This window comes from Marmota monax, unplaced genomic scaffold (assembly GCF_021218885.2).
Source record: "Marmota monax isolate L192 unplaced genomic scaffold, Marmota_monax_Labrador192_F-V1.1 WCK01_AAM20220418_F8-fsc01462, whole genome shotgun sequence".
Lineage (NCBI taxonomy): Eukaryota > Metazoa > Chordata > Mammalia > Rodentia > Sciuridae > Marmota > Marmota monax.
Window position 1 is genome coordinate 19,730 of NW_026693014.1, and position 24,729 is coordinate 44,458.

Consider the following 24,729-nt stretch of genomic DNA (forward strand, 5'->3'; position numbering starts at 1 on the left):
TTCCCTGGGGCCTGATGGATCTACCCCCAGCAGTAACCACTGGTTGTGATGGAGAATCCAGACACAGCACAGGTGAGGGACAGGGTCTGCAAGGGCTCCACCAGGCCAGGTCCCGACTCCTGTAGCTGCACCTGGCACAGGACACCTGGGGACAAGAACAGTCACACCCTGTCAGTCACCTGCAGTCACAAACTCCTCATGGACCCAGGTCTGACACTGGGGACACTCACCTTGGGGAGCTGTGACCAGGCACAGGACAAGACCCAGCAGCCTCATCTTCTAGACCACACCTGCCTTCCCAGAGACCTCAGCCCTGTCTGAGCAGAGAGCTGGGAGCTCCCACAGCCCAGAGGGCATTTGAACCCAGAGCAGGAGGAGGGATTTGCATGTGGGTGAGGCTCTTCTGATATCTGGAGAGGCTGAGGTCAGGCTGCTCAGGTCCTCTGTGCTCCTGAGATGTGTCCCTGTCTTGAACCCAGGTGGAGCTTTACCTGTGAGAGGAGAGCAGGTGGTTTCAGGGGAGCTGGAAGGCTGTCAGAGGGGGAGCCCACCCTCCTGAGCCCAGCCCTGCCTCCTCCAAGCCCTTCCTCCCTGCTCCTGGGAGGGTCTCAGAGTGGCAGGAACGTGCCCAGCATGCAAGAGGCCCAGGTTCACCTCCCAGCCCTGAAGGAGAAGCCCTCAGTGATGACTGAACAGAGCCCAGGGCTGAGGATGGGGTTTCCCACATCCAGGAGAAGAGCCCCCTTTGTTCTCAGGACGAGTTCTTCTCTGTCATCTCTGTGAGATTTGGGGGCTGCAGACTGAGCAGGAGAGGAGGGAGCAGGGTCTCAGGAGGGCAGGGGCTTCCTGCTGTGTGCCCACTGCCCTCCCCCACCCTGTGCCCTGCTTGTCCTCCTGACTGTCCAGCCAATGCCTGTGGACAGCAGTGGGTGGGAATCTGCCCTGAGCTCCTCCCCTCACCTGTCCTGCCCTCTAGTCTCCACCAGGAGAGGACAGGATGGAGGTGCTGGGCCAGGGGAGAGTCCTGGGGGCAGAGGCAGCTCTCAGCTGCAGCCTGAGGCTGAGAGCCCCTGAGTGCCCCAGAGCAGCAGAGCCAGGCTGACAGCAGACAGGATGGCATGCAGGGCAGGCTGGGTGAGGGAGGAGGCCCAGTCCCCTTCCCTGTGCAGCATCCCTGCAGTGAGACCTGCCTTGCCCACAGCCCAGCATTTGGAGAGAACAGTGGACACTGTCGTTAGTGAGGTGGGGTCACTGAGAGGGCAGGTGTAGTTGCTGACCTCCTGATGAGGTTCAGGAATTGACCTCCTGCCTAACTGAGTGAGCACAGCACACTAATAAGACATGTGGCTCCTCTCCTTGTTCCCTGTGGTGTTGACCATGAACTCCCTGCAAACACTGAGCCTGCAGCACCCACCTCCTGGTCCTGGGGTGGCTCAGGTAAGACCTGCTGGTCTCCATGTTTTCACTATCTGCAAATCCAGGTGAGCCACTGGGTGAATTTTCCAAGTTCTAGCAAATCATCTGATTAGAAAGCTGTTCTTCTAGGCATAACAAACAGGAGACACCTTCAGATGATCCCGCTCTCTGACCTGGGGATCATGGAGCCCTCCCTGTGACAGTCTTCCCCACCTCAACTCTGCCATCTGTGCTAGGGCTTCAGTTTGCTTTCACCATTCAGCAAAAAGTGTTTGTGAAAATCAGAAAAAGTTACTGGAACTATGGTATGTCCATTAAAAAAACCTCCTAAAATCATATCAGAATTTTGACATTATTTTGTCACTTGACCAAAATTCACAGTGAACACAGAGGAGGACAAACTTCCTTGGGTCTTGACTTAGGAGGTTGGAGTGCATGGTGGCAAGTCCTTAGCTCTGGCCAGGGAGGGAGAACACCATGGCAGAAGGGCGTGGAGGAGGAAAGCAGCTCAGGACATGGCCACCAGGAAGCAGGCGAGCTCCATCCACAGGGTCTCAGAGTGTCCCTCAAAATCACACCCCAGTTATCCAAGTATTCCAGCCACATTCCTCCTGCCTAGAGTTGATGCAAGTCAATCCATGTTAGTGGATTAATCTACTTTAGGTTTGAGCTCTGGTAATCTAGTCCTTTCACATTTGTCTCACACATGAGCTTGTGGGCCACCTCATATGTGAACCATGACAGCAAATTCCTGGTCCTGGTAATCCTTCCACCTGGCCAGGTTCCAGGGAATTTAATCTCCTCATTTCATATTGACATAAAGATCCCAGGGAAATAACCAATGGTGTGAGAGGCTCATGTGCAGGGAGGGGTGAGGCGTGTCCAGGCTGTTTCTGTCCATCACCAGCACAGTGTCTGCAAAGCATGTGGTCTCATGTGGAGCGTGCAGAATGCACCTCCTGTGTCCACACAGATGCAGGGTACAGAGGATTGGAAGACGTCACAGGGAGGACCATGTTGATGTGTTGGATGAGAGAAGAATTACCCAGGAACAAGGAGTGACTGTGGACAGAGATTGTGGACGTGTCCTCCAGGGAAGGCCAGGCCTGAGGGAAAGACAGCAGGTGTTCCTCCTGGAAGCTCACTGCAGAATAGAGCCAGCAACAGCCACAGCAGCCACATCTCCTGGGCCAGCTCCTGGGGTGCTGGACCTGACCCACCCCTGACCTCACGAGGTGGGAGGTGTGTGTCTCCCATATTTAAATTCCCTCTATGTACAATCCCCGTGCCGTGTGTTCCTCCTTGCAGCTCTGATGAGGCCTGAGGTAGAGACAGTGCAGAGGTTTCCATTCCCATGTGTCTGCATTGGCTGCAGCTCTGCTTCCTGAGAAGTGCACAGGCCCCTTGCCTCTGGGCACACACAGGGATTCTGGAACCTTCCAGGGAATGAGGAGATGTCTTTTTGTACCTGTGCATGGTCTCCATAGAGCTGCTCCTGACCTTCACAGTGTGGGCAGCTTGAGGTCAGCGAGGTCGCCCTGCAGTCCTGGGTCTCACTTTAGCTCCAGGTTCCTGACAGGATTTCAGAGGAGCAGAGCTACGGAGCTGGGGACACAGGGAAAACCAAAGGTGTCACATTCATGCAGCGAGCTCTTGACCTCTCCCTTAACGAGTTTTGTCATCTGCTCCTCTGGGTAAACTAAGGTGAGAGTGTGGGCTTGCAGTTGAGTTTGTGGGTGTGAGTGTGTGTTGCTGTGCAAAGTGACCCAGAAATGCTCTGTATGTTTGTGAGATTCCTAAATCACATCCTGCTGGAAATGTAATTAATCATATGTTTACTGATTTTAAATTAATGTTTGAAAAATTATTTTGTAAGTTAGTGGGCCTTTAGGATTTCAACTGTAGGAACATAAGACATGAAGAAATTGTTTGGAAATTGAGGACCATGGAATTCAAATAACACATTTCAATTGTCATAATTCTTTTAATTTCACTGTCACCTCTGCTATTTCTGGAATCATAACTGTAGAAACTTTCCTAGGAAGTGAGTAAAGTAAACAGAAAATGAAAAAAGTGCAGAAGTGTAGGTCACAGCTCTTTTCAGGAGCACAGAAATCATTCAAAGGTCATGACTTGAGCACTCAGTGCTTGCTAGGAAAACAAGGATTCTGCAAGACTTCCTCACTCTGGAGGGTTGCAAGTTCTTGCTTATCAAATTTTAATTTCATGCATTGGATTCTTGAGTTATATGTGAAAATTTGCTGTCTGAGACATTGAAAAATTATCTAAAACGTCCACACACTTAGCACATGTGAAATTTGCACTTTAGTTTACACGGCCAGGTCCCTGGAGGCTGCCTTAGTGGATGAGGGAGCTGCAGAGGCCCCTGCTCTTCTCCCTGCCCATAGGCCTGGGTCAGTCTATGGCCACTGGTGCAGGACAGAGCACTGTGGAGGGAGGGAGGGCTCATCCTGCCCCCACCACACAGAGCACATGGGTGACAGGCAGGACCTCTGTTGAAGCCACACTCAGTGGGGCCCCTTGTGCATGGGCTGCCTCTGCCCCTGCCACACAAGGACCTGTCAATCATCCTTCACCCCTGAAAGGGGGCACTTGTGCTACTGGAGCCAGGGATCCCCACAGCCCTCAGCACAGTTTGGGAACTTCTGAGAAACAGTCCCCAGTAGTGCTGGAGACAGAGCAGAGACAGCCTGGGCGCCACACCAGGCTCCTCTGCACAGAGCCATGCAGGGATGGCATCCAGGGTCCTGGGAAGCAGCTGGCTGGATGCTCCCTGCAGCCTCCCTACCCAGATTTGTGCTGGTCAGGGAGGAACTGTGCATCCACCTGCAGACACAGGACACAGCTGGCATAAGTCCACACTTGTACAAAGGAGGGAAGAGCCTTGGGCCCTCCCTGAGTGGCAGGGCTGCTGAGAGCAGGACCAGCTCTAAGGGCCACACACCTTTCCCAGGACCCCAGGTGGCATTGCAGGAACCTGTAACCCCTAACAAGGTCCCCAAGGCAGCTGAGCAGGCCCTGAGCAACCACTGCACAGAATCTCTGTGGAGGTGCAAAGCCAGCCCTGGGTGCTGAGAGCATCTCGTCCTTGTCCCCAGGTGCTGCCTGCCCTGTGCTGTCCTCTAAACTGACAGCCACCTCTGCACTCATGGGGCCTGCTGAACTGCTGACCTGGGCCTGGTGAAAGGCCACCCCAGGCAACCCTTGGGAACAGATGTACACTGCACCTCTGCTGCTCTGCCAACAGCCCCTCAGCTGTCCAGTCTGCCAGAGTGGCCCCAGCACCATGTAGCCCCCAGAACTGTGAGGCCCAGCTGCTCCAAGAACACCTGACCAAGGTGCTGTGAATGCACTCCTCAGGTGGAAAGAACAAGGAGCCTATGGGACTCTTCAGCCTCCATTTAGGAAAGAATTATTTGCATTAGGTGACACGGTAGTGGGAGCAGAATGCAAAGTTATAACACCTGCTCAAATGAGATATTTCTGAGGATTTAGAAATACAATAATCATGAGGACTCCTGGACATAATCCCTGACCACAGTGGGACATGCAGAAGCAGATGCATGAATTTCCAGAACTGTGCACCTTTCCCAGCTGAGCCTAGGAGCAGTAAGCAGCCTCAGAATAGCAGTGACAGTTACAGCACATGAGTCAAAACCCAGGAGAGACAAGGTCAAGGGCAGATGCTTCACAGGAGAATTGTACCAAATATTTGAGGACAGCCAATGCCACATTCACTAATTATTTTAATTCATTTTATACAGCCATCTTCACCTAGACATTATGACTGGGGACTTCCCCATCCCCTCTGGCCCCACATCTGGTCACAGTGCTGAGAAAGCCCCTGGGGGCCTCTTCCTCTGGTGCTGGTTAACCTTAAACATCCAGGTGGAACTTTCTCTGCAGATCCCTGACACTGTGGGGGCTCAGCTCTCTCCCCTGCTCCCCAGGACAGCTGCGTCCTGCTGCACCCACCCAGCTCTCCTGGGCATCACTGTTGGGGACTCAATGTGACCCTCCATTTCTCTGTATCTGTAGAAGGTCCCCAGCCTGGATATCACAGTGGACTGTCATGAAAATGTCCCTCCTGGTTTTGAAGGAAGGTCCTAACACAGAGCCCCTACAGCCCTGGGGACCTTCTTCTCCTCCTCTGGCTGCTAAAGGGCTCTTCTCTCTGGAGGGATCAGGCTCCATGAGCTCTTCCTGTGCACACTTGTGATGAGGGCCACGCTGCCCTGTGCTGGACTGTGGAGCTGTCCTGAGTCTCTGTGACCTGAGGACAGCAGATTTTCTGATGAACAGTTGACATCAGGCAAATGATAAGGGATCAGGCCCTCCTCCCTCAGTGGCCCTTGGTGGCATGACTGCCTAGAATCATCTGTGTCCTGAGCCCACTGTGTTTTTGTCTGACTCTGAGTCCTGAGGAGCAAGTCTACGTGGTGACTGAATATGTGTCTCAGAATGTTCTATCTCCAGTTCTGGAGAGGGCTAAGGAGCCATGTGGCCTACTTTGAGATCACTCACAGGAGCAAGTGTGGCCTCACCCTGTGTTTGTGCCTGGTGAATCTCTGCTCCCTTGCAGTGGTGACTATTGATTGTAGAATTTCGAGCAGAGGCCCTGCGTCCTAAGTCTGGAAAGAATCCACAGAGAATCTCTGAATGGAGGGGAAGCCCCAGTGGCATAGCAGGAAACCATCTGAACCTCCCTCTGCAAGTGTTTTACCTGGGGCCTGTGACATGGGGCTCTGAATGGCCCTGGTGTTTCAGACACCCTGAAAAATCAAGGAACAGTTCTGTCAAAGACATCAGAGAAACATACAAACTGAATTAAAAAGTATTACTTGCCTAGAGGGAAATGGATGGCATTAGAGCAGATTATGCTAAGTGAAGCTAGCCAATCCCTAAAAAACAAATGCAGAATGCCTTCTTTGATATAAAGGGGGTGACTCAAAACAGTGCAGGGAGGAAGAGAATGAAAAGAAGATTACCATTAAATAGGGACAAGAAGTGCATGGGAATGGGAGAGAAAAGGGGAATCGCACAGAAGATGGTAGGAGACAATCATTGTTATGCAAAATTACATATAAGATGGTGTGAGGGGGAAGAAAAAGAAAAAGAAATGTGTCATATTAGATTGGGTAGAAAGAGGTGATGGCATTAGATTGGATAGAAAGAAAGGATGGGAAGGAGAGGAGGAGTCGGAGGATAGGAAGGGCAGCAGAATAGAATAGACAATATGATTGATGTATGTACATTCCATGCATGTATTATATATCAAAATGCATTCTACTGTCATGTATGACTAAAAAAATAAATAAATAAAAATTAAAAACAAAAAAATCAACAACAACAAAAAAATACATCATTATTAAAAAGCAACCCACTCCATATCCCTCCCAGGCAAAAATAAAAGAATTATCCTTTGCTAAACAAACAAGAAAAAAAAAAAAGAAAGAGGTGATGGGAGGCGAGGGGAGGGGAGGGGAGGGGGGGATAGGAAGGGCAGCAGAATACAATAGACACTAGTATGGCCCTATGTATAAACGTGGCTGTATAACCAATGTGATCCTGCAAACTGTACATGTGGAAAAATAAGATTACGTACCTCATTTGAATCAAATGTATGATATGTCAAGATCATGCCTTGGACCCAGGGGGATACAGAAAATGCCTCAATATCTAACAGGAAACCAGCCCTCAGCTTCTCTCTGCACCTGCTCCTGGGCTGAACTGAGCTCCCTGTGTGCTGCGCGCCCCCTGCTGGCGCTGTGCTCCCTGCAGGGAGGTGTGTGTCTGGGCTCACACTAAGGTCCCCACACTGTCTGTGGCACAGAAATAGGTGGCCATGTCCTCAGATCTCAGACTGCTCATTTGCCGGCACAGCATGTTCTTGGCATTTTCTCCGGAGATGATGAGTCGACCCTAAAAGGGGATGGCATAGTTTATGGTACCACTACCCCTACTAATGTATGAGACCCACTCCAGCCCCTTCCCTGGAGCCTGGAAAGCCCAGTAGACACTGAAGGTGAATCCAGAGGCTGCACAGGAGAGTCTCAGGGAACCCCCAGGCTGCACCAGGCCTCCCCCAGACTCCACCAGCTGCACCTCACACTGGACACTTGGAAACACAGAGGCAGCATGGTCAGGACACTGTCACTCATCCACTCTTTCTCTCACTCCTGTCCACTCACACACTGAGTGTCTCTGGTTCTCCATTCATTACCTTTGAAAACAGCCACCAGGAAAACCCAGCTGAGCACACTCTCCATGGTGAGCAGCTGTGTTCAGTCCTGGTCACTGAGTGGGCTGAGCTGGGAGTCCAGGGCTGGGCTCCTGTGCAGAGCTGCAGGGTCAGGTGGGCTGGTTTTCATGAGCAGAAGGAGGCTCTATTTGCATTTGCTCCTGCTATATAACAGCTCTGAGTGGAGGCCCAGGTAGAGCAGCACTGAGGGCAGATGAGAGTGTCATTGGTTAGAATGCTGTACATAGTAGCATTAAGGGAACATGATTACTTTTGCCTATTTTTCTGCTTGGCATTTATCAACCATTAATTTCTTTCATACATGCACAAAATCATGATCCAGGACAGTGTTAACCCCATGGTACAAATGTAAAATCACACACAGCAGCATGAGATGTGGTCACTGTGTCCAAGAGCAAGTATCTGGCAAGAGTTAGAGGAGTATTTGTGCTGTTGCTCTCACCTTGGACATCAGTGCCCCACAGACCTTCCTCCAACTCGCAGGCAGACATACCTGGTGACAACCTCAGGGCACTGTTTTGTGGATGATCCCACACTTGGTGGGAGCTGGGCTCACTCAGGCTAAAGCAGACTGTGGGCTGGACAATGTCAAGGGCACAGGTGAGGCCCTGGCATGTGACCCCCTGACTGATGTCAGGCCATGTGCAGGACAGGGAGGGGCAGAGAGGGGCAGTGCAGGCAGAGCTGGTGCTTTGCACTTTGGCCAGGAGAGCAGCACACTTGTGGTGCTGCCCAGGAGCTGTGGCCAGGAGGGTGAGGCCACAGCTCCACTGGGAGCAGCCCAGGGCTTTGCACCCAGAGGATGGAGGGTGGTTTCAGGACCCCAGGAATCAACAAGGCCCAGCTTCCCCAGCTCAGAGGCAGAGATGAAGATCTGAAAGACCCTCCAGGGCAGGGCCTGTGGGAGAGAGCTCTGGGCTCCTGACCCAGGACTGCCCAGTGCATGGTTTCCCCTGTTCAGCCAGCAAGGGGCCCAGAGGTTCCCAGCCCTGGTTCAAGGGCATCCAGGACCTGCTCCTTGGTAAGGGTGACCTTGTCCTCAGCCACACCATGCTGGCTTTGCAGGTGGCATTCTGTGAGAGCTTTAGAGTCAGGGAGGGTTACATGATCACTTGAAAGGAAGGGCTGGGAGGTCAGATGGGGGTCAGGGGTCAGAGTCCCTGCTGGCAACCCTGGCAGGTGATGCATAGGGCTGTGAGATGAAGCCAGGGCTGTGGAGGAGACCTTAGTAGCAGAGGAGCCAGCAGTGAGGAGCACTTGCTCAGAAAGCTGCAGGCTAGGCTCACTGAGCATGGGGCCAGGGGGTATGTCCAGCTGGGCTGTGTGGTGGGGCTGCCAATAGCCCTCCCATAAAACTTGAGTGCATAGAAGCTCTCTTTGGTTTTAAGGCACACAGTACGGTTTCCCTGAAATTTTTGGAGTCTTTTCACTGGGCTTCTGAGCTAAGCTGAAGTATTTGTGCCTTTAGGGACTCAAGGATGAGGACTGAATGTGTCTGCATTATGAGATGGATGTGAGAGCTTTGTGTCCAGGCATAGAATGATTAGTGTGCGTATTGTCTTTCAAAATTCCATGTGGTAAAGTTGTTCATCAGCCACTTGGACTGTAGGGAAGTAGTGGATACATTAGGACACATGGAATTTATGTCAGTCACTGTGGACAGGCCCTGCAAAGGGATTTTTAGACCCCACAACTTCTTCTTTCTCTTTGGAGCCCTTCAAACTAGGTGAGTGGCTGTCCCCACAGTGGGCTCTCTGCATTGCCCCTGGCACACCCAGGAAAGGTGTGAATGCCGTGGACTCCTCTCTTCATGGACTAGAGCACTGGAAGTCAGGAGCCAAAGGAAAGCTCCTCTTCATGTGTTGATGGCCTCAGGCATTTGCCACAGGGGTGCACAGCTGAGGAGCCCAATTTAGGTTACAGTGCTAGGAGAAAAGGCCAGGCCTGAAGGACAGCCTCTTCCTGGTCTCAGTCTCCTGTCAATGTAAGAATCTGGCCTCAGAGGAGCAGAGCTGGACAGTGGCTGTGGTGGTGAGCAAGGTCAGGAGAGGGAGGGGCTGAGAAAAGAGGCACATGGACATGGCTGACCCAGGAGCAGTTGTCTGTCTTCACCCAGAGGGTGGCTGTGGGCAGCACGCTCACCCTGCAGACCCAGCAGAGCCAGCAGGAGGGATCAGGAGGGCTCTCCTCCCAGGAGGGAGAGTGTGGGGTGATGGGGGCACCACGTGTCCTGAGCAGACCAACAGGCCATGCTCAGGCACCTGGACCTCTGCACCTGCCTCCCCAGGATGTGCAGCTGTTTTTAAAATCTGAATTGACAGCCCTGGGGTGTGGTCACAGGTAGAACAGGGTCCACCTTGCACAGGGCCCTGCAGTCCACCTGGAATCACAAAGTCATAAAGTCATTTGATTAGGATGTTGGGATCTGCAATGAAAATATCCCCAGGCCCCAGGATCAGGAAGTTAGCAGAAGCTGGAGATGGAAACTGAGAGACAGAAGCCAACAGAAATGCAGCACAGGAAAGCACCAGAGGGGCACAGTGAGTATCAGGTGCACCAGGACAGGGAGCAGGTCCCCAGAAGTTTCCACACAGTGACCAAGACTCAGTCAGTGACCATGTCCCTGGGAGTTACCTGAACAAATTCAAAGAGGAAACTCCACACATTCAGCAGAGGAGAGCTGAGGAGAATGATGCTGTTGCCCACCCCTCCCCTGAGCAAAGCCTCCTGGGCCTGAGGATCCTGGACTCTGCCCTGAGTCCAGTCAGGCTCCCCTCCCTGCTCTCTCCAGGCAGAGGGGCTGTCCATGCTGGTGGGGTGAAGACAGGGGACCAGGACTGTTGGTGGTGCAGCAGAAGGTTTGGAAGTCCTCAGACCACAAGGTGAGGCATGAAGCCCTCATTCTTAATCAGAGACACAGAGTCCTGCATGCAGCTGCACCTCTTAAAGACAACACAGCAGACTGACCTTCAGATGAGGGCAATGACTCTGATGCTTCCATTCTCCAAAGGCCCTTGAGTTGTGCAGACTGCAGTCTACTTTCAGTTGTGTACAAGGTGTGTTTGCCTCTCAGAGAAATTCATGAGAATGAGATGAAGAAAACATGTACTTATAAATGCAGGAAAATTTAACAAAGAGTCTGCTCCATGCCAGGAGCTTGGACATTCCCCAGGTCCTCTACAGCAGGTGCATTGCAGGGTCTTTGAGGTTCTATAAGGTACAGAAGGAGAGGAAACCACACAGGCCTACAGGAAGCCCCTCACTCCCAGCTTCCTCTCTGCACCTGCATCTTGGTCCCTTCAGGTTCCTCAGTGCACCTGCTTGTCCTGAGCTGAGCTTCCTGGTCTGAGCTCCCTGCTGCTCCTAATGTCCCTGTTTGTTTTTAGCTACCATGCAGGGAGCCTTGTGTCTGAGGTCATCCTGAAGGCCCCTCACTGTGGGTCCTGAACAGTCATACACAGCCACATCCTTGTTGGTCACAGATCTCAAATGTAGAACTGGTTCTTCCATGGTCTCTGGACATGGTGACTCAACTCTTCAGGGAGGGGTTATAAATTGTGCCTCCATTACTATCAGTGAGCCCCATTTACTGCAGCCCCACCACATGAGGCTGATGGATGCACCTCCAGGGGTAACCACTGGTGACAGAATATTCTGAGACATTGCAGGTTACGGGCTTCGCTACCCAGGTCACCACTCTGGCAACTGCACCAGGGAGAAGACACTGGGGTCAAAGAACCAGAGTGAGTTATGAACTGAGATGTAGCTGCCCCAAGTCTTCTTTTCTGAGTCCCTGAGACCTCACATCTGGGACCCTCCAGTAAAAGGAAGAAGAACCAGGATGTCTGCACGTTCCCCAGAGCAGGTTACCATCCTAGAAAACCCCTTTCAGATGGAGAAGACCCTGAATGTGAGTGAGCAGGTCTGTGGTTTAACCTGGGGCCTCATTGTGAATCTTCCTGTGGTGAGGCTTGTATCAAGGACGTGGAGGGAGGGCAGACAACTTTCTCTGGGGGAGGCAGCTGGCTGTGCCCTCAGGAAGGTCCATCCCCTGCCTGGGGTGCATGTCACCAGGCCCAAGGAGCCCTCATTCCAGATGGACCATATGGTGGGACTTTCCAGGGTGCAGGATGTATCCACACATGACAGAGGGCTTTGGGAACTGGTGACCAAGCTCACCTCCCAGAGTGCTGCAGTCTGGCTGGGCACAAAATCATGAGCCACTCAAGCAGGAACAAACTTTATTTCCAAAACTCCCGCGAAATGCCATGCACGTGGCGTTCTCCTGGGACACGCTCGACTAACAGAAAATCCCTCCTCTGGAATTCCCTCCTACCGCACTTCCCCAACCAATGGGAACTTTCCTGAAGTCCCGCAAGAGCTCCAAAGTAGCAGGCCTAGGCAGACAGCAGGGGTCTAATCTCCAATTGAGTGTGCATCTTAACATAATCATTGTCATCTCAATGACTTGCTGGGGTCACCTTTCAACCAAAAATGCCATGCGACATTCCTACTTGGTTATGGCTCTCAGGATCTCCCCCCTTCTGTTTAATCAAACAACAAGCAATATGGCTTAGGGACTGTGCCTGTTAGGTTGTCCAATACAACATATGGTCCTTACCCGTCATCAGATGAGCTGACCTCTAGGCATCAGCCTCCTGTTTTAGGTTGGTACCACTGCAATTGGATCATACCCGTCACTTACTACTGGTCCAGCATACAGCCATACTTGTGGATAGGCTTATGCACCAGTGGGGGGAGAGGTGAGGTTCTTTGCCTCACCTCTGTTGGCCCCCAAATTTTATACCATCACTAGCAGAAGGGAGGAGGATACAGAAATGCCACGACACCAAGCCAACTGATAGCTCCTTTGGAAAAATTGTATCACCGGTGACACCATCAGCAAAGATACTCCAGCACTACCACAATTCGCTGCACCAACAGATAGTTCACAATGCATACAAGTGATACATAGTCCAGGCAAGTTCTGCAAGCAGTTCAAAGCGGAGGAATCTATCAATATGTCCATTTTCTCCCAAAGTAAATTGACTCCTTGATTGAGCATTACTTGTTGAGTTATTATTCATTGATGCATCAGTTTATACAGTTTGTTGTGATAACTATCGAAGAAGCTGTAGTTTGGTTTTATCTTTGTCTTCACCGGCACTGGGATGAAGATAGGAATTCTTGCAATGATGGCTAAAAAAAATATGTAACGTTCCAACAGGTACTAAGAAAACAATTTTCTGAACAATTTACATTATCCTGAACAGAATTATTAAATATAATGAAGAGGAAAGGTGAAAGTAAATAAACAGATCTGTTAACCTCCTTATTTGTACACATATTAAAACAATCCTCAACAGCTGTTTACCCAATTTAAATTAAACCATTAAAATCACGTGAATAAAAAAAAAATCGGATCCATTTTTTTCATGAGCGCTCCTCATATATGATATATGGACATAGGCACACACAGGCATACAACACAAAACACAAGTGTGCACACATAATGTACAACACATAAGACAATAGTAAGCCTTGTAGCTTTACCCAGGTGAAATCTCCATTGCAATGTTTAAAAACTCCACAGTCAAAAAATAAAACTAATCAGAAAAACATTAACCCAGGTCTGTATGAGGTCAAAAAATAAAATAGAACTTTATGATGTGGGAAAAGGCAATAATAAAATAGATATTGAAAAAAGCATCCTGGTTAATCACTGTCGCAGATGTAAGAATAGCCAAGCTGGAGCTCTGGATATCAGCTGTTATGGATTTGAGTCAAATCATCTTCTTTTTGGTCTATAGAAATTGCTTTGGTTAGTCTCTCTGGAATTCAAATCGGCTGCTGTTCTCTCTGTGGAAACACACAAACAGAACCCCGACTCCAGACAATCACTGGGTCGGGACCTTTCCATTGTCCTGTTAGAATATCCTTCCAAAGTACCTTAGGCTGATGTACATTTTTTGGATACATATGCCTTTCCACAGCACTAAGCCCTGATGAATCCAAATTTAAAAAGTTTAGAGTATAAAGGGTTATTTTAAGTTTATCTTTGGGGGATATATACCCTTTGCCAATTCCCTCTTTTTGCTTTAATAAGTACATTTTAATAGTTTGATGAGCTCTTTCAACTATGCCTTGTCCTTGTGGATTGTATGGAATTCCTGTTATGTGAGTAATGCCAAATGATGAGCAAAATTGTTTAAAAGAGGTAGAAGTATAACCAGGACCATTATCTATTTTTAACTGTTTTGGAATGCCCACAGTGGCAAAATTTTGTAAGCAATGCGCTATAATATCTTTAGTTTTTTTCTCCGGCATGAAGGGAGCCCATCAAAAATCCGGAAGAAGTATCAACTGTAACATGCAAATATTTTAATTTTCCAAATTCTGGCAAGTGTGTGACATCCATCTGACAAATATGGTTAGGTATCAATCCTCTAGGATTGACTCCAAGATTAACTTGTGGTAAAAAGGTCACACAATTTTTACATTGTTTTATTATATGTCTGGCTTGTTACTTAGTTATTTTAAAGCACTTTTGTAAAGTATTAGCATTGACATGGAACCTTTTATGAAAATTTGTAGCTTCTTCTAGTGTAGAAAAAATATGTATGTCATGTGTAGTTTTATCTGCTAAATCATTGCCCAAACTAAGGGCTCCAGGCAATCCTGAATGTGCCCTGATATGTCCTATAAAGAATGGATCTTTTCTGTCCCAGATTAGACTTTGTATAGTGGAAAGCAAAGAGAAAACAGTAGAGGAAGGGGAAATCCTACCATCATCTTCAAGGGATACTATAGCATTAACTATATACTGACTATCAGAAAATATATTAAATACAGAATCTTAAAACATCACAAAAGCTTGTAATACAGCTTTAAGCTCTACCTTTTGAGCTGATTGTTTGGGTACTAAAAATGTAAAAGTTTGATCAGGAGTAACTACTGCTGCTGTACCATTATTTGGCCCATCAGTGAATATATTTGGAGCATTCATGATAGGTGTTTTTCTTGTCATTTTTGGAAAAACTACAGGATGCAAAGACCAAAAAGACAACAAAGGATTAGATGGTAAGTGGTTATCAAATGAAACATTAGATTTGCACATGATTATTGCCCAAGTATTTAACTCATTAGCTAACTCATCAATTTGATCCAGAGTAATGAGTAATAATTTTATTGGGAGAAATTCCAAACACTTCCTTTGCTGCTTTTATTCCTTTGAGTATTAATTGTCCTACAGCCTCAGGATACCTAGTAAGAATAGTGTTAGGAGAATAAGATAAATGTATCCATAATAATGGACCTTCTTGCCAAAATAATCCTGTAGGAATATTTTTTGTTGGTAGTACAATAAATAATAAGGGCAAACTTATATCAATTCTATCCAAATGCATATTTTCCATGTATGTTTTGATGACTTTTAATGCCTTTCTTGCTTCAGGCGTTAACATGTGGGGTGAATTTGGATCTGATGGACCTTTTAGGATATCAAATAAAGGTCCCAAGGGTCCTTTTAGTATGCCTAGATAGGCCTTATCCAATTTATGTCTCCCAATAACTTTTGAAAATTGTTAAGTGATTTGAGTTGATCTACTCGTATTTGAATTTTTGGTGGACAGACCATGGTTGAGGATAATAGAACTCCTAAATAATTAATTGGAAAATTTAATTGTAATTTATCTATTGCTATCTCTAGATTATATTTTTTAATAAATTTGTAAGTGTGGCATAACATTCTAACAATGTGTTTTTATCTTTATGTGCTAGTAATACATTATCCATATAGTGAAATATTTGTAGTTCAGGATTTTGATTTCTAAGTGGCTGGATTGCTTTGTTAACATAAATTTGACACATAGTTGGGCTGTTAACCATCCATTGAGGGAGTAATTTCCATTCATATCTCTGATCAGGACCTTCATGATTCAGTGCAGGGATAGTAAATGCAAAATGTGGACTATCCTCAGGATGAATTGGAATTGGAAAAAAAAAAAACAACAATCATTAATATCTATAGCTAAAACATACCAGGTTTTTGGCAAAGCAGACAATTGAGGAATCCCTGATTGTGCAGGTCCCGTAATAACCATCTCATTATTAATAGCTCTTAAATCTTGCAATAATCTCCGTTTACCAGATTTCTTTTTGATGACAAAAATGGGAGTATTATGGGGAGATACGGAAGGTTGTATATGTCCCTCCGCTAATCGTTGTTTGACCCGGTCATGGGCTACTTGTACCTTTTCTTTAGTCAGGGGCCACTGAGGAACCCATATTGGTCTTTTTGATTTCCAAGTAATTTTTATTGTCTCAGTGGCCCCTTCTGAAAACCCAATCCATGTCTATTTATTCCTTGGTCTATTTGAATTGGTGCTGCTATACATTGTTCTTGTTTTCCTAATCTTTTTTCTTTCCTAAAACCTTGTCTAGCCCTAGTAGTGGGCGCATTAGGATTGATGTTATTTGTTAATGTCAAACTTAATTGATCTAGGACATCTCATCCCCATAAATTTATAGGAAGATGATCCAATACATATGGCTGTATATTTCCTTCACATCCTTCAGGATCCTTCCAATCTAATACCATTGCACTTCAATGGGGATTAGTCGCCACTCCTAGGCCTCGAAGCATTTCAGTGGCTTGTTATAATGGCCAATGTTTTGGCCATTCTTGACGAGATATGATGCTAAGGTCAGCACCTGTGTCCAGAAGTCCATTAAATTCATGTCCTTGAATATTTAGTTTTAGCATTGGGCGAGAATCTAGATTTAAAGACAGCATAGCCCAATCTACACCTGTGGAGCCTAATTCCCTGGAACCTCTTTCTATAGTACGACTGGAAATTTTATCATGCAGGCTGGGTATTATTAATAACTGTGCTATTCTATCTCCTGGTGAAATTACTGATATACCTCTTGGAGAACTTGCTATAATTTTTATTTCACCTACATAATCAGGATCAATTACCCCAGAACTTATCATAAGTCCTTTTAGTGTATAAGAACTGTGTCCCAATAATAAGCCTACTGTTCCTTGGGGAAGAGGTCCTTTTACTCCTGTGGGAATGATTTGAACCCCCATCTCTGGAGTTAGTGCTGCTCTGGCGGAGGCGCAGATGTCCAACCCTTCACTCCCTCTGGTTTATCTGATGAGGGATTTTATGTATAATGTGTCCTGGGCACTACCCTGATGGTGTTGCTGGGTTCCTCTATTGCCCCGTCTATTTGTGGTTGTGGGCCCCGGGGCATTGGGCCCCCCAGTCCGTTTTTTGGCAATGGAGCCTGATGCCTTTCTCCACGATATCATGGGTAAACACCTGATTCTTGTCTGTGTTTTGATAACAGAGTACTCTCTATGGTGGTTTGAGAATGGCATTCATTAGCCCAATGTCTCCCTCTATGGCATTGTGGGCAAATACCTGGTATTCTATTCCTTTGATACCTAGTTTTGTTAAACCCTTTTCATATGGCGCAATTCCTTTTAAAATGTCCTGTTTGTTCACAATTGTAGCATGTTTTTGGTCTGGCATCTAAAGCCTGTTGTACTGCAGCTACCAAGACTTGCCCTTGTTCATTAATGTCTCTACATAATTCAATATATGTGTTTAAATCTTCATGTTTCCATGGTCTAATAACCTCTCTACAGCAACGATTTGCGTGGTCATAAGCCAGTTGTTTTATTAATGGCATTGCTTGTTCTGTATCCCCAAAAACTCTGGCATCTTTTTGAATAAGCCTATCTACAAATTCAGTGTAAGTTTCATTAGCTCTCTGTATTACCTTAGATAATTGACCTTGTAAATCTCCATGTCCTTGTAAAGTCTTCCATGCTCTAACTGCATCTGCAGCAATTTGTGCATATATAGCAGGATCATATTCAATTTGTTGCCGTTGACCCTCATAAGGTCCTTTTCCTAACAACATATCTAGATTTCTTTGAGGGTAACCGGCTTCTGCATTTTGCCTAGCTGTGTTCGTGCAAAATTCCTCATTGGCAACCTTCCATAACAAATATTGTCCTCCATTTAGCACAGATTTACACATGCTATCCCAATCTGCTAGCGTCATGTCCAAGCTGGTAATGGATTCGACCATGCTTACGGTGAAGGGTGCTTAGGGACCATAGGTTGTTACAGCCTCCTTTAACTGCTTCACTGTTTTGAATTCTAAAGCATGGTGAATTCACTACCCTCCTGCCTGCTCAAGTTCAGGGCATGCTAATCTTTGAGGTCCTGTCTCAGGATCCCATCTATCAACTACAGGGGTTGAGGGCCACTCAGCTGTCTCCACAGGTGGACCTCTTGGTTGAATTACACCCTCTGGTAATAGAACAGAGTTAGTCACAGCCTCCTGTTGTAGCTTCCCCCCAATAGCTGTTTCTCCTCTAAGCTTTTTTCCTTTAAATTTTCTTCCTCTATCTGACTATCAGGAGAGACTTTCTCTTTTGCTTGATCTAACATGTTTTCTACCATAGTCTGGACCTCTAACAATTTACTTAACACTCATTCAGTTTGTTTTTTACTAATTTCTAATCTACTATAAAGATAACACAATCCAACAAGATAACACAAAACAAAACCGAAACAGAATGAAACAAAAACGGAATAAAAAAATCATTGTATCAATTTTCTCTTCCTCAGGGCCGAAAAACTTCTAACCTTGAGCCAACCATTTTATCCAGTTTGCCTGAGAAAGTTTTAGGGTTAGGCAGCTTGAAACAAAAACAAAATAAATCAAAACAAGAACACATTGTTTTTTGAAATGGTCACCAATTCTCTCGCCTTCCCTCAGGGACGAGCAATTTCACTTACCTCCTAGCTTCAGGCGTTCCCCGTACAGGCAACCAAATGCCGCAGTCTGGCTGGGCACAAAATCACGAGCCACTCAAGCAGGAACAAACTTTATTTCCAAAACTCCCGTGAAATTCCACGCATGTGGCCTTCTTCAGGGACATGCTCCACCAACAGGAAATCCCTCCTCCAGAATTCCCTCCTACCACACTTCCCCAACCAATGGGAACTCTCCTGGAGTCCTGCAAGAGCTCCAAAGTAGCAGGCCTAGGCAGACAGCAGAGGTCTAACCTCCAATTGAGTGTGCATCTTAACATAATCATTGTCATCTCAATGACTTGCTGGGGTCAACTTTCAACCAAAAATGCCATGCATCATTCCTACGTGGCTATGGCTCTCAGCACCAGAGGACATAGGACTAATGGCAGTGTGTATGTGTGTGTGTGTGTGTGTGTGTGTGTGTGAGAGAGAGAGAGAGAGAGAGAGAGAGAGAGAGAGAGAGAGAGAGAGAGAGAGACAGAGAGAGAGAACAGATCACAGAAGTGCAGTCTATACACACCTATATCTTACCCTAAGTTACAGAATAATGATTCTAATACATGTGCAGTCACCATAAGCTCATGTTCAGCTTCGGAGTTACAGAGTTTGATGGAACATATGAATGTTGCAAACTATGTCATTCAGAGCAGATTCCCTTAGACCCAAAGCTCTTCAGGTGCTGGAAGACTTTGGGTGACACATGACTGAGATTCACATTTCTCCATGGACCCTGATTTGGACTGTGTAGTGACCAGGATGTCCCTGGGAGGGTTGGGGCTCAACAAGCTGCACACACTGTGATTCAGTGGGGTGTAGACCCTGCTCACCTGGGTTCACTCCTAGCACTGTTGGCAGAGCCCTCAGGCCTGGTTCTTGCCTTTTCCTGTGGACAGACGAGGTCCTGCAGGAGCAGCTGGTCCTGTGGATTCTGCCCTTGGTGGAGAGCAGTGAGGAGCCAGGGCCTTCTCCAGAGGGAAGCAGAGGCCTCTGGTGAGAGACCCTCAGCTCAGGGATGTGGGCTCAGTGTCCTGCAGGAGCCTTCCCAGCTCCTCAGGAGGGGCAGACCTTGTTCTCTGTCTCTGTCTTTCTCCTTCACTGCAGTGTCCCCACCATGTTGGAGAGAGGACCTTCCTGGTGGCTCAGTCCATCTGCACAGCCAAAGCTTCTCAGAAGGAACAAGCTCACCTGGACCCAGTAGGCTACTGGTGTCATGGCAGGTCTCTCTGTAAATGGTCCCATCAAGTTCATGTGGCCGAGGGGCTACCTGTGCCCAGACTCAGGTCTCTGTAAACAATACCCTGTGAATTGCCCTCCATGGCCATGAGTAACTGAGTTCTGGTCTGTGGTGAGATATCCTGAGAGTGGTGTGGCACGCAGAGCCCAGCCCAGCCCTTCTCACCATGAGACCCTGAGGATATGGACTGCACATGTGACCTCCAGTCTGGAAAGGCACACATTGGGGATTGTAGCAGGAACTGTATGTGTGATCTCTATAGCAGGGACCTTAGGAAAACAATATTGTCATCTACTTTTAGTGCCATGATTCTCTTTTGGACATTTAAATTTCCTCTTTGACCTTCATCATGGAGCCCACAATGTCACTTGCTATGCTGTTGCCCTGACATGCCACAGCTGTCATTTGGGAAGGTCACAGAACCCCAGCCCTGTCCCCTCTCACATGCACCTACTGATATAGGTCCAGGACTCTCTGAAGATCCCCTTCCTATCACTTCTTTCAAAGAGCCATGTTGGAAAAAGCTGAGTATCAGCTTTAGTTTAAATCCGAGGTGCTCCAAACCCTCTTGTGTGAGACATTGGAAGAATTTGCAGAGGTGACAGTGTCAGACTCTGAAGGTTGGGACAAAAATCAGCGGACAAGAAAGAGGTCACTAATAGTGAGGGAGGAGGGACAGGAAAAGGGAGAATCCAGGAGCGAACTGAGCAGATGTGAATGGCCACTTCTGCACATGTGTGAGTCCTGCACATGTAGCTTGTTCCATGGTGAGTTTCTCATGTAGATATGCATACACATAGTATTAATTTAATTAAAACAGTATAAAAACATGGAATAAAACTCAGTGAGGTAAAGTAACTGAGGAGTAAGAGAAGAAGGACAGAGATGGTACTGGGACAGACCAAGAGCTTTTATATTCAACTAATGAATGTAATAATGTCAAAATGTATCGCAATCAATATATGTAAGATACACTATTTTAAAAGAAAAACTACATCACAAAAACAAAATAATGATCTTCAAACAAATCAAAAATAAGCCTAGAGCACAAGGCCACAGAGCTCCCCTGGAAAGCAGGCACAGGGAGAGGCTCTCAGATTCAGGAAATCAGCCCTCAAACCCATTCTGCACCTGCTCCTGGATGACCCTGAGCTCCCTGTGTGCTGAGCACCCCCTGCAGGCCCTGGGCACGCTGCAGGAGGTTTGTGTCTGGGCTCAGACTGAGGTTCCCTCACTGTGTCTCTAGCACAATAATAGGTGGCTGTGTCCTCGACTCTCAGACTGCTCATTTGCAGGTACAGCGTGTTCTTGGAGTTGTCTCTGGAGATGGTCAATTGGCCCTTCAATGAGTCAGCATACAAAGTATTACTTCCACTAGTACTAATGGGTGAGATCCACTCCAGCCCCTTCCCTGGAGCCTGGTGGACCCAATGCATGTAGTAGTCACTGAAGGTGAATCCAGAGGCTGCACAGGAGAGTCGCAGGGAACCCCCAAGCTGCACCAGGCCTCCCCCAGACTCCACCAGCTGCACCTCACACTGGACACCTGCAAACACAGAGGCAGCCTGGTCAGGACACTGGCACTCATCCACTCTTCCTCTGACTCCTGTCCACTCACACACTCAGGATCTCTGGTTCTCCATTCATTACCTTTGAAAACAGCCACCAGGAAAACACAGCTGAGCACACTCTCCATGGTGAGTAGCTGTGTTCAGTCTTGATCACTGAGTGGGCTGAGCTGGGAGTCCAGGGATGGGCTCCTGTGCAGAGCTGCAGGGTCAGATGGGCTGGTTTTCATGAGCAGAGGGAGGCCCTATTTGCATGTCCTCCTGCTATATATCAGCCCTGGGTGGAGGCCCAGGTAGAGCAGCTCTGAGAGCAGATGGGAGGGTCGTCATGAGCAGCATAGTGGACAGAGGAGCATTCAGGAAGGGAGAATTTCTTCTAATTTTATTTTACAGCCCACTATCTTAGTTTATTTAATATAAACACATAGTCATATGATGGAAGTGTCTGTTCTAAGCTAACTCACTGCTGCAGATGTAAAATCACACACAGAAGCATGAGTACTGGTTCACTGTGTCCAACAGCTCTTGTGTGGCAAGAGTGATTGGTTATCTGATCTTTTGCTCTCACCCTGGTTATGACTGCTGCCCTGACCCTCTTCTAGCTCCCAGGTGCACACACTCTCGAGGCCCTCAGAACCATCCTGCATTGGAAATGTGCTGTGTGTCTTCTCCCCTCTGCTGCCACTTGCTCTCCAGGGAGGCATCCAGCTGAGGGCCTCAGAGGCTCCCTGCAGGGGGAAGTCTGTGCCTCCCTGTGAGGGCCTCCTTCAGCTCAGGAGCAACCAGTTGGCACAGAGCCCTCAGGACCACATGCTGCTACCATCTGTGGTGGGAACAAGGCACAAGTGTGGGTAGGGAGAAACCCAGGCTGTGTCCTCTCTTTCAGTTATCATGGGCTGAGTCCACAGGGGGCCACATGTATCTACTTCCTGTGAGGGGCCTGGGAGAAGAACACACCAGTGTCCCCATGGGCTTGGTCTACTTAATCTGTCATCTGTGATCCAGGCCTCCTGTCCTCCTCTTGTGCACAAAGATGTGGGGGAAGCAGGGATTCTCTGTGTGAATCAAGTGCCTTGGAATCCTCCTGGAGGCACAGCCACATGCCCTCAGTACTGCTGCCCTATCACTCTTCACATGTCCACATGGTCCCAGAATGGGGAGGACAACTGACACCCTGGTCCTGGTCACCTGCATTTTCCCAGGGCTGATAGAGCCTTCCTGTCACCCTGAGCCCCAGTGGGACCCCAGCACCACTGAGGGGTCCAGCCCTATCTGCCTCTCTTTGCCTCCTGCCTCCTGCCATGTGGTGCTGCAGCCTCATGGCCCTGGTCAGGAGCAGTACCTGGGTGTTTGCACCCTGATCTCTAGAACCTGCTGCAGCACAGCTCTATCCTTGTGAAGTGTCAGCCTCAGGAGCTGCTCAGAGCAGCACAGACTGCATTCAGCCACCCTGGTGCTGGGGCCTGAGGTGGTCATAGTGAGCATCTAAAGAGGTGGACACAGCTCTGGGACTGGGTAAAGCTTTGGTCTGTGTTAACTCTGATCTGGGAGCTGGAGTAGGCACCAAGGACTCAACCTGGAAGCACTCATGATGCTCACTCTGCAGGCACACAGGGTGCCAGAGTGTGGAGGTGGGTCATCTCCACTTGCATTCCAGGGGATGTACTGGGTAGGCCTTACCTCAGGCAGAGCTTTATAGGTGTGGCCCCTGCAGTCCCCATACACCATGCTAGTGGAGCCTGGGAGCATGACCATTAAGGCCCAACAGTGTTGGTCTGCCAGCTGCAGGGCCAGTGTGGAGAGCAGCAGTCAGGAAGCCCACCCTGTGCAGTGTGGCCTGAGGCCAGCAGAGACATGGTGTGGGACAGCCTGAGGCTTGAGGACAGAACCTCTGCCAGTGTGCACATCAAGTGGGAAGTAGAGTTCATGAGGCCTGCCCTTAACTAAAGTTCCATGAGTGTTGAGGACCTTTTCATGATCACCATATTTCCTTTAAAGGAGATGTGGAAAATCTGCTGTCCACAGGGGAAAAATAAAGATAGTCAACAAGAATGGCATCCTGTCCCTGCTGGCCCTGGGCATGGCCCTGGAGCACATGGACCTAGCTGAAATGGGTCAAGCAGAGAGAGACCATCAGCACATCATCACTCATGTGGGGAAGCTACTGCATCAGATCCTGGAAAGAGAGAGGGCAGTGGCCCCTGGAGATGGGAAGGTGCAGGGAGGGCAAGGGTGAGGGTGGTGGTGAGGGCCATGTGCAGAGAGGGCCTTGTCCTGGGGCTCTGCAGCTCACAGGGCACCTGTGGCCCACATCCAGCCTGTGCTTCACAGTGACTGGGGCAGAGCAGCTGGTGGGCTCCCCACACCCAAGAGGGATAGGTGGTGGACAGCTGGGTGTGTACAGCCTGGCACCCATCATGGTGCCTGGCACCCCTGTGTCAGTGTGCTGTCCTCTGCCTCACTGGGGCTTGTTTTCAGTGTAAGTATGAAAATACAGTTTGAATGGCCAGCTGTTGTCTGATGAAGAGAGATGCTGACACTCTTAGTTGATCATCACATATCATCAGGTGTGAAAGAGAACACACAACACATCGTTGTGTATTCATGTCCTTCAAAATATATTCATAGGTCAATCCCCCAAATCTAGTTTACATAACTAAGTGTAAATGTAATAACCAGAAAGCATGCTTAAGCAGTCACGTACAGAGTCTGTGCAAATGGCAGGTGTCCTGTTTATGGAAAGTGATACCAGCATCCACCAAAACAGAGGCAGGAGCTGAGCAAGGCCCTCAGTGCAAGTACCGAGGTTTCAATGAGGCAAAGGAGCCAAGAGTTAAAGCACTGGGTGAAATCCTCAGTTTTTTGATGGGATATCATTTTGTTGATTATAGGTTAAAAACCTTGTAGTGACCAGAGAAGGACGCCCGGCACCCAGCCAGAGCACAAGAGGAAGCTCGACCCTGCTAGTCCAGAGGAAGCCCATCAACACTTAAATCCAATCAAAGAGGGCGTGGCTACCAGCATGGTTCTGTGGCTGATCCAGGTACCCGGTTTCCAACTTCCCCACCCTGAGCTGCGATTTCTCAAAATATTTCCCACAAGATTTGGGGGGATGTAGCTATCAAAGCAAAACAACAACTCTACAGGCACCTTGTTTCCACCTCAGAGACTAGAGTAGGGAGGATACTGGTGGAAGCATATGTCCATTCACACTGGCTACATCCACCACCCTGAACACAGAGGCTCAAGCTAGGAAAAGACAATGCCTCCTACTGGAAGAAAGGAAAACAGAGTTCTGAGAGACTTTTGTTTTCTCTTTTTTTTTCTTCTCTCTCTTTCACAACCTCAACATATGTGAAACCAAGAACTGTGCATGAACAACCAAAT

General features: G+C 48.1%; 1 gene segment (V, D, J or C); it reads right to left on the bottom strand.

Moving 5' to 3' along the window:
- Window positions 1-7,236: 7,236 nt before the first annotated feature.
- LOC124098438 (immunoglobulin heavy variable 3-74-like) lies at window positions 7,237-21,529 on the bottom strand. The segment is given in 3 exon segments: window positions 7,237-7,359; window positions 21,010-21,320; window positions 21,425-21,529. Coding segments are annotated over 3 exon segments (480 nt in total).
- Window positions 21,530-24,729: the final 3,200 nt, after the last annotated feature.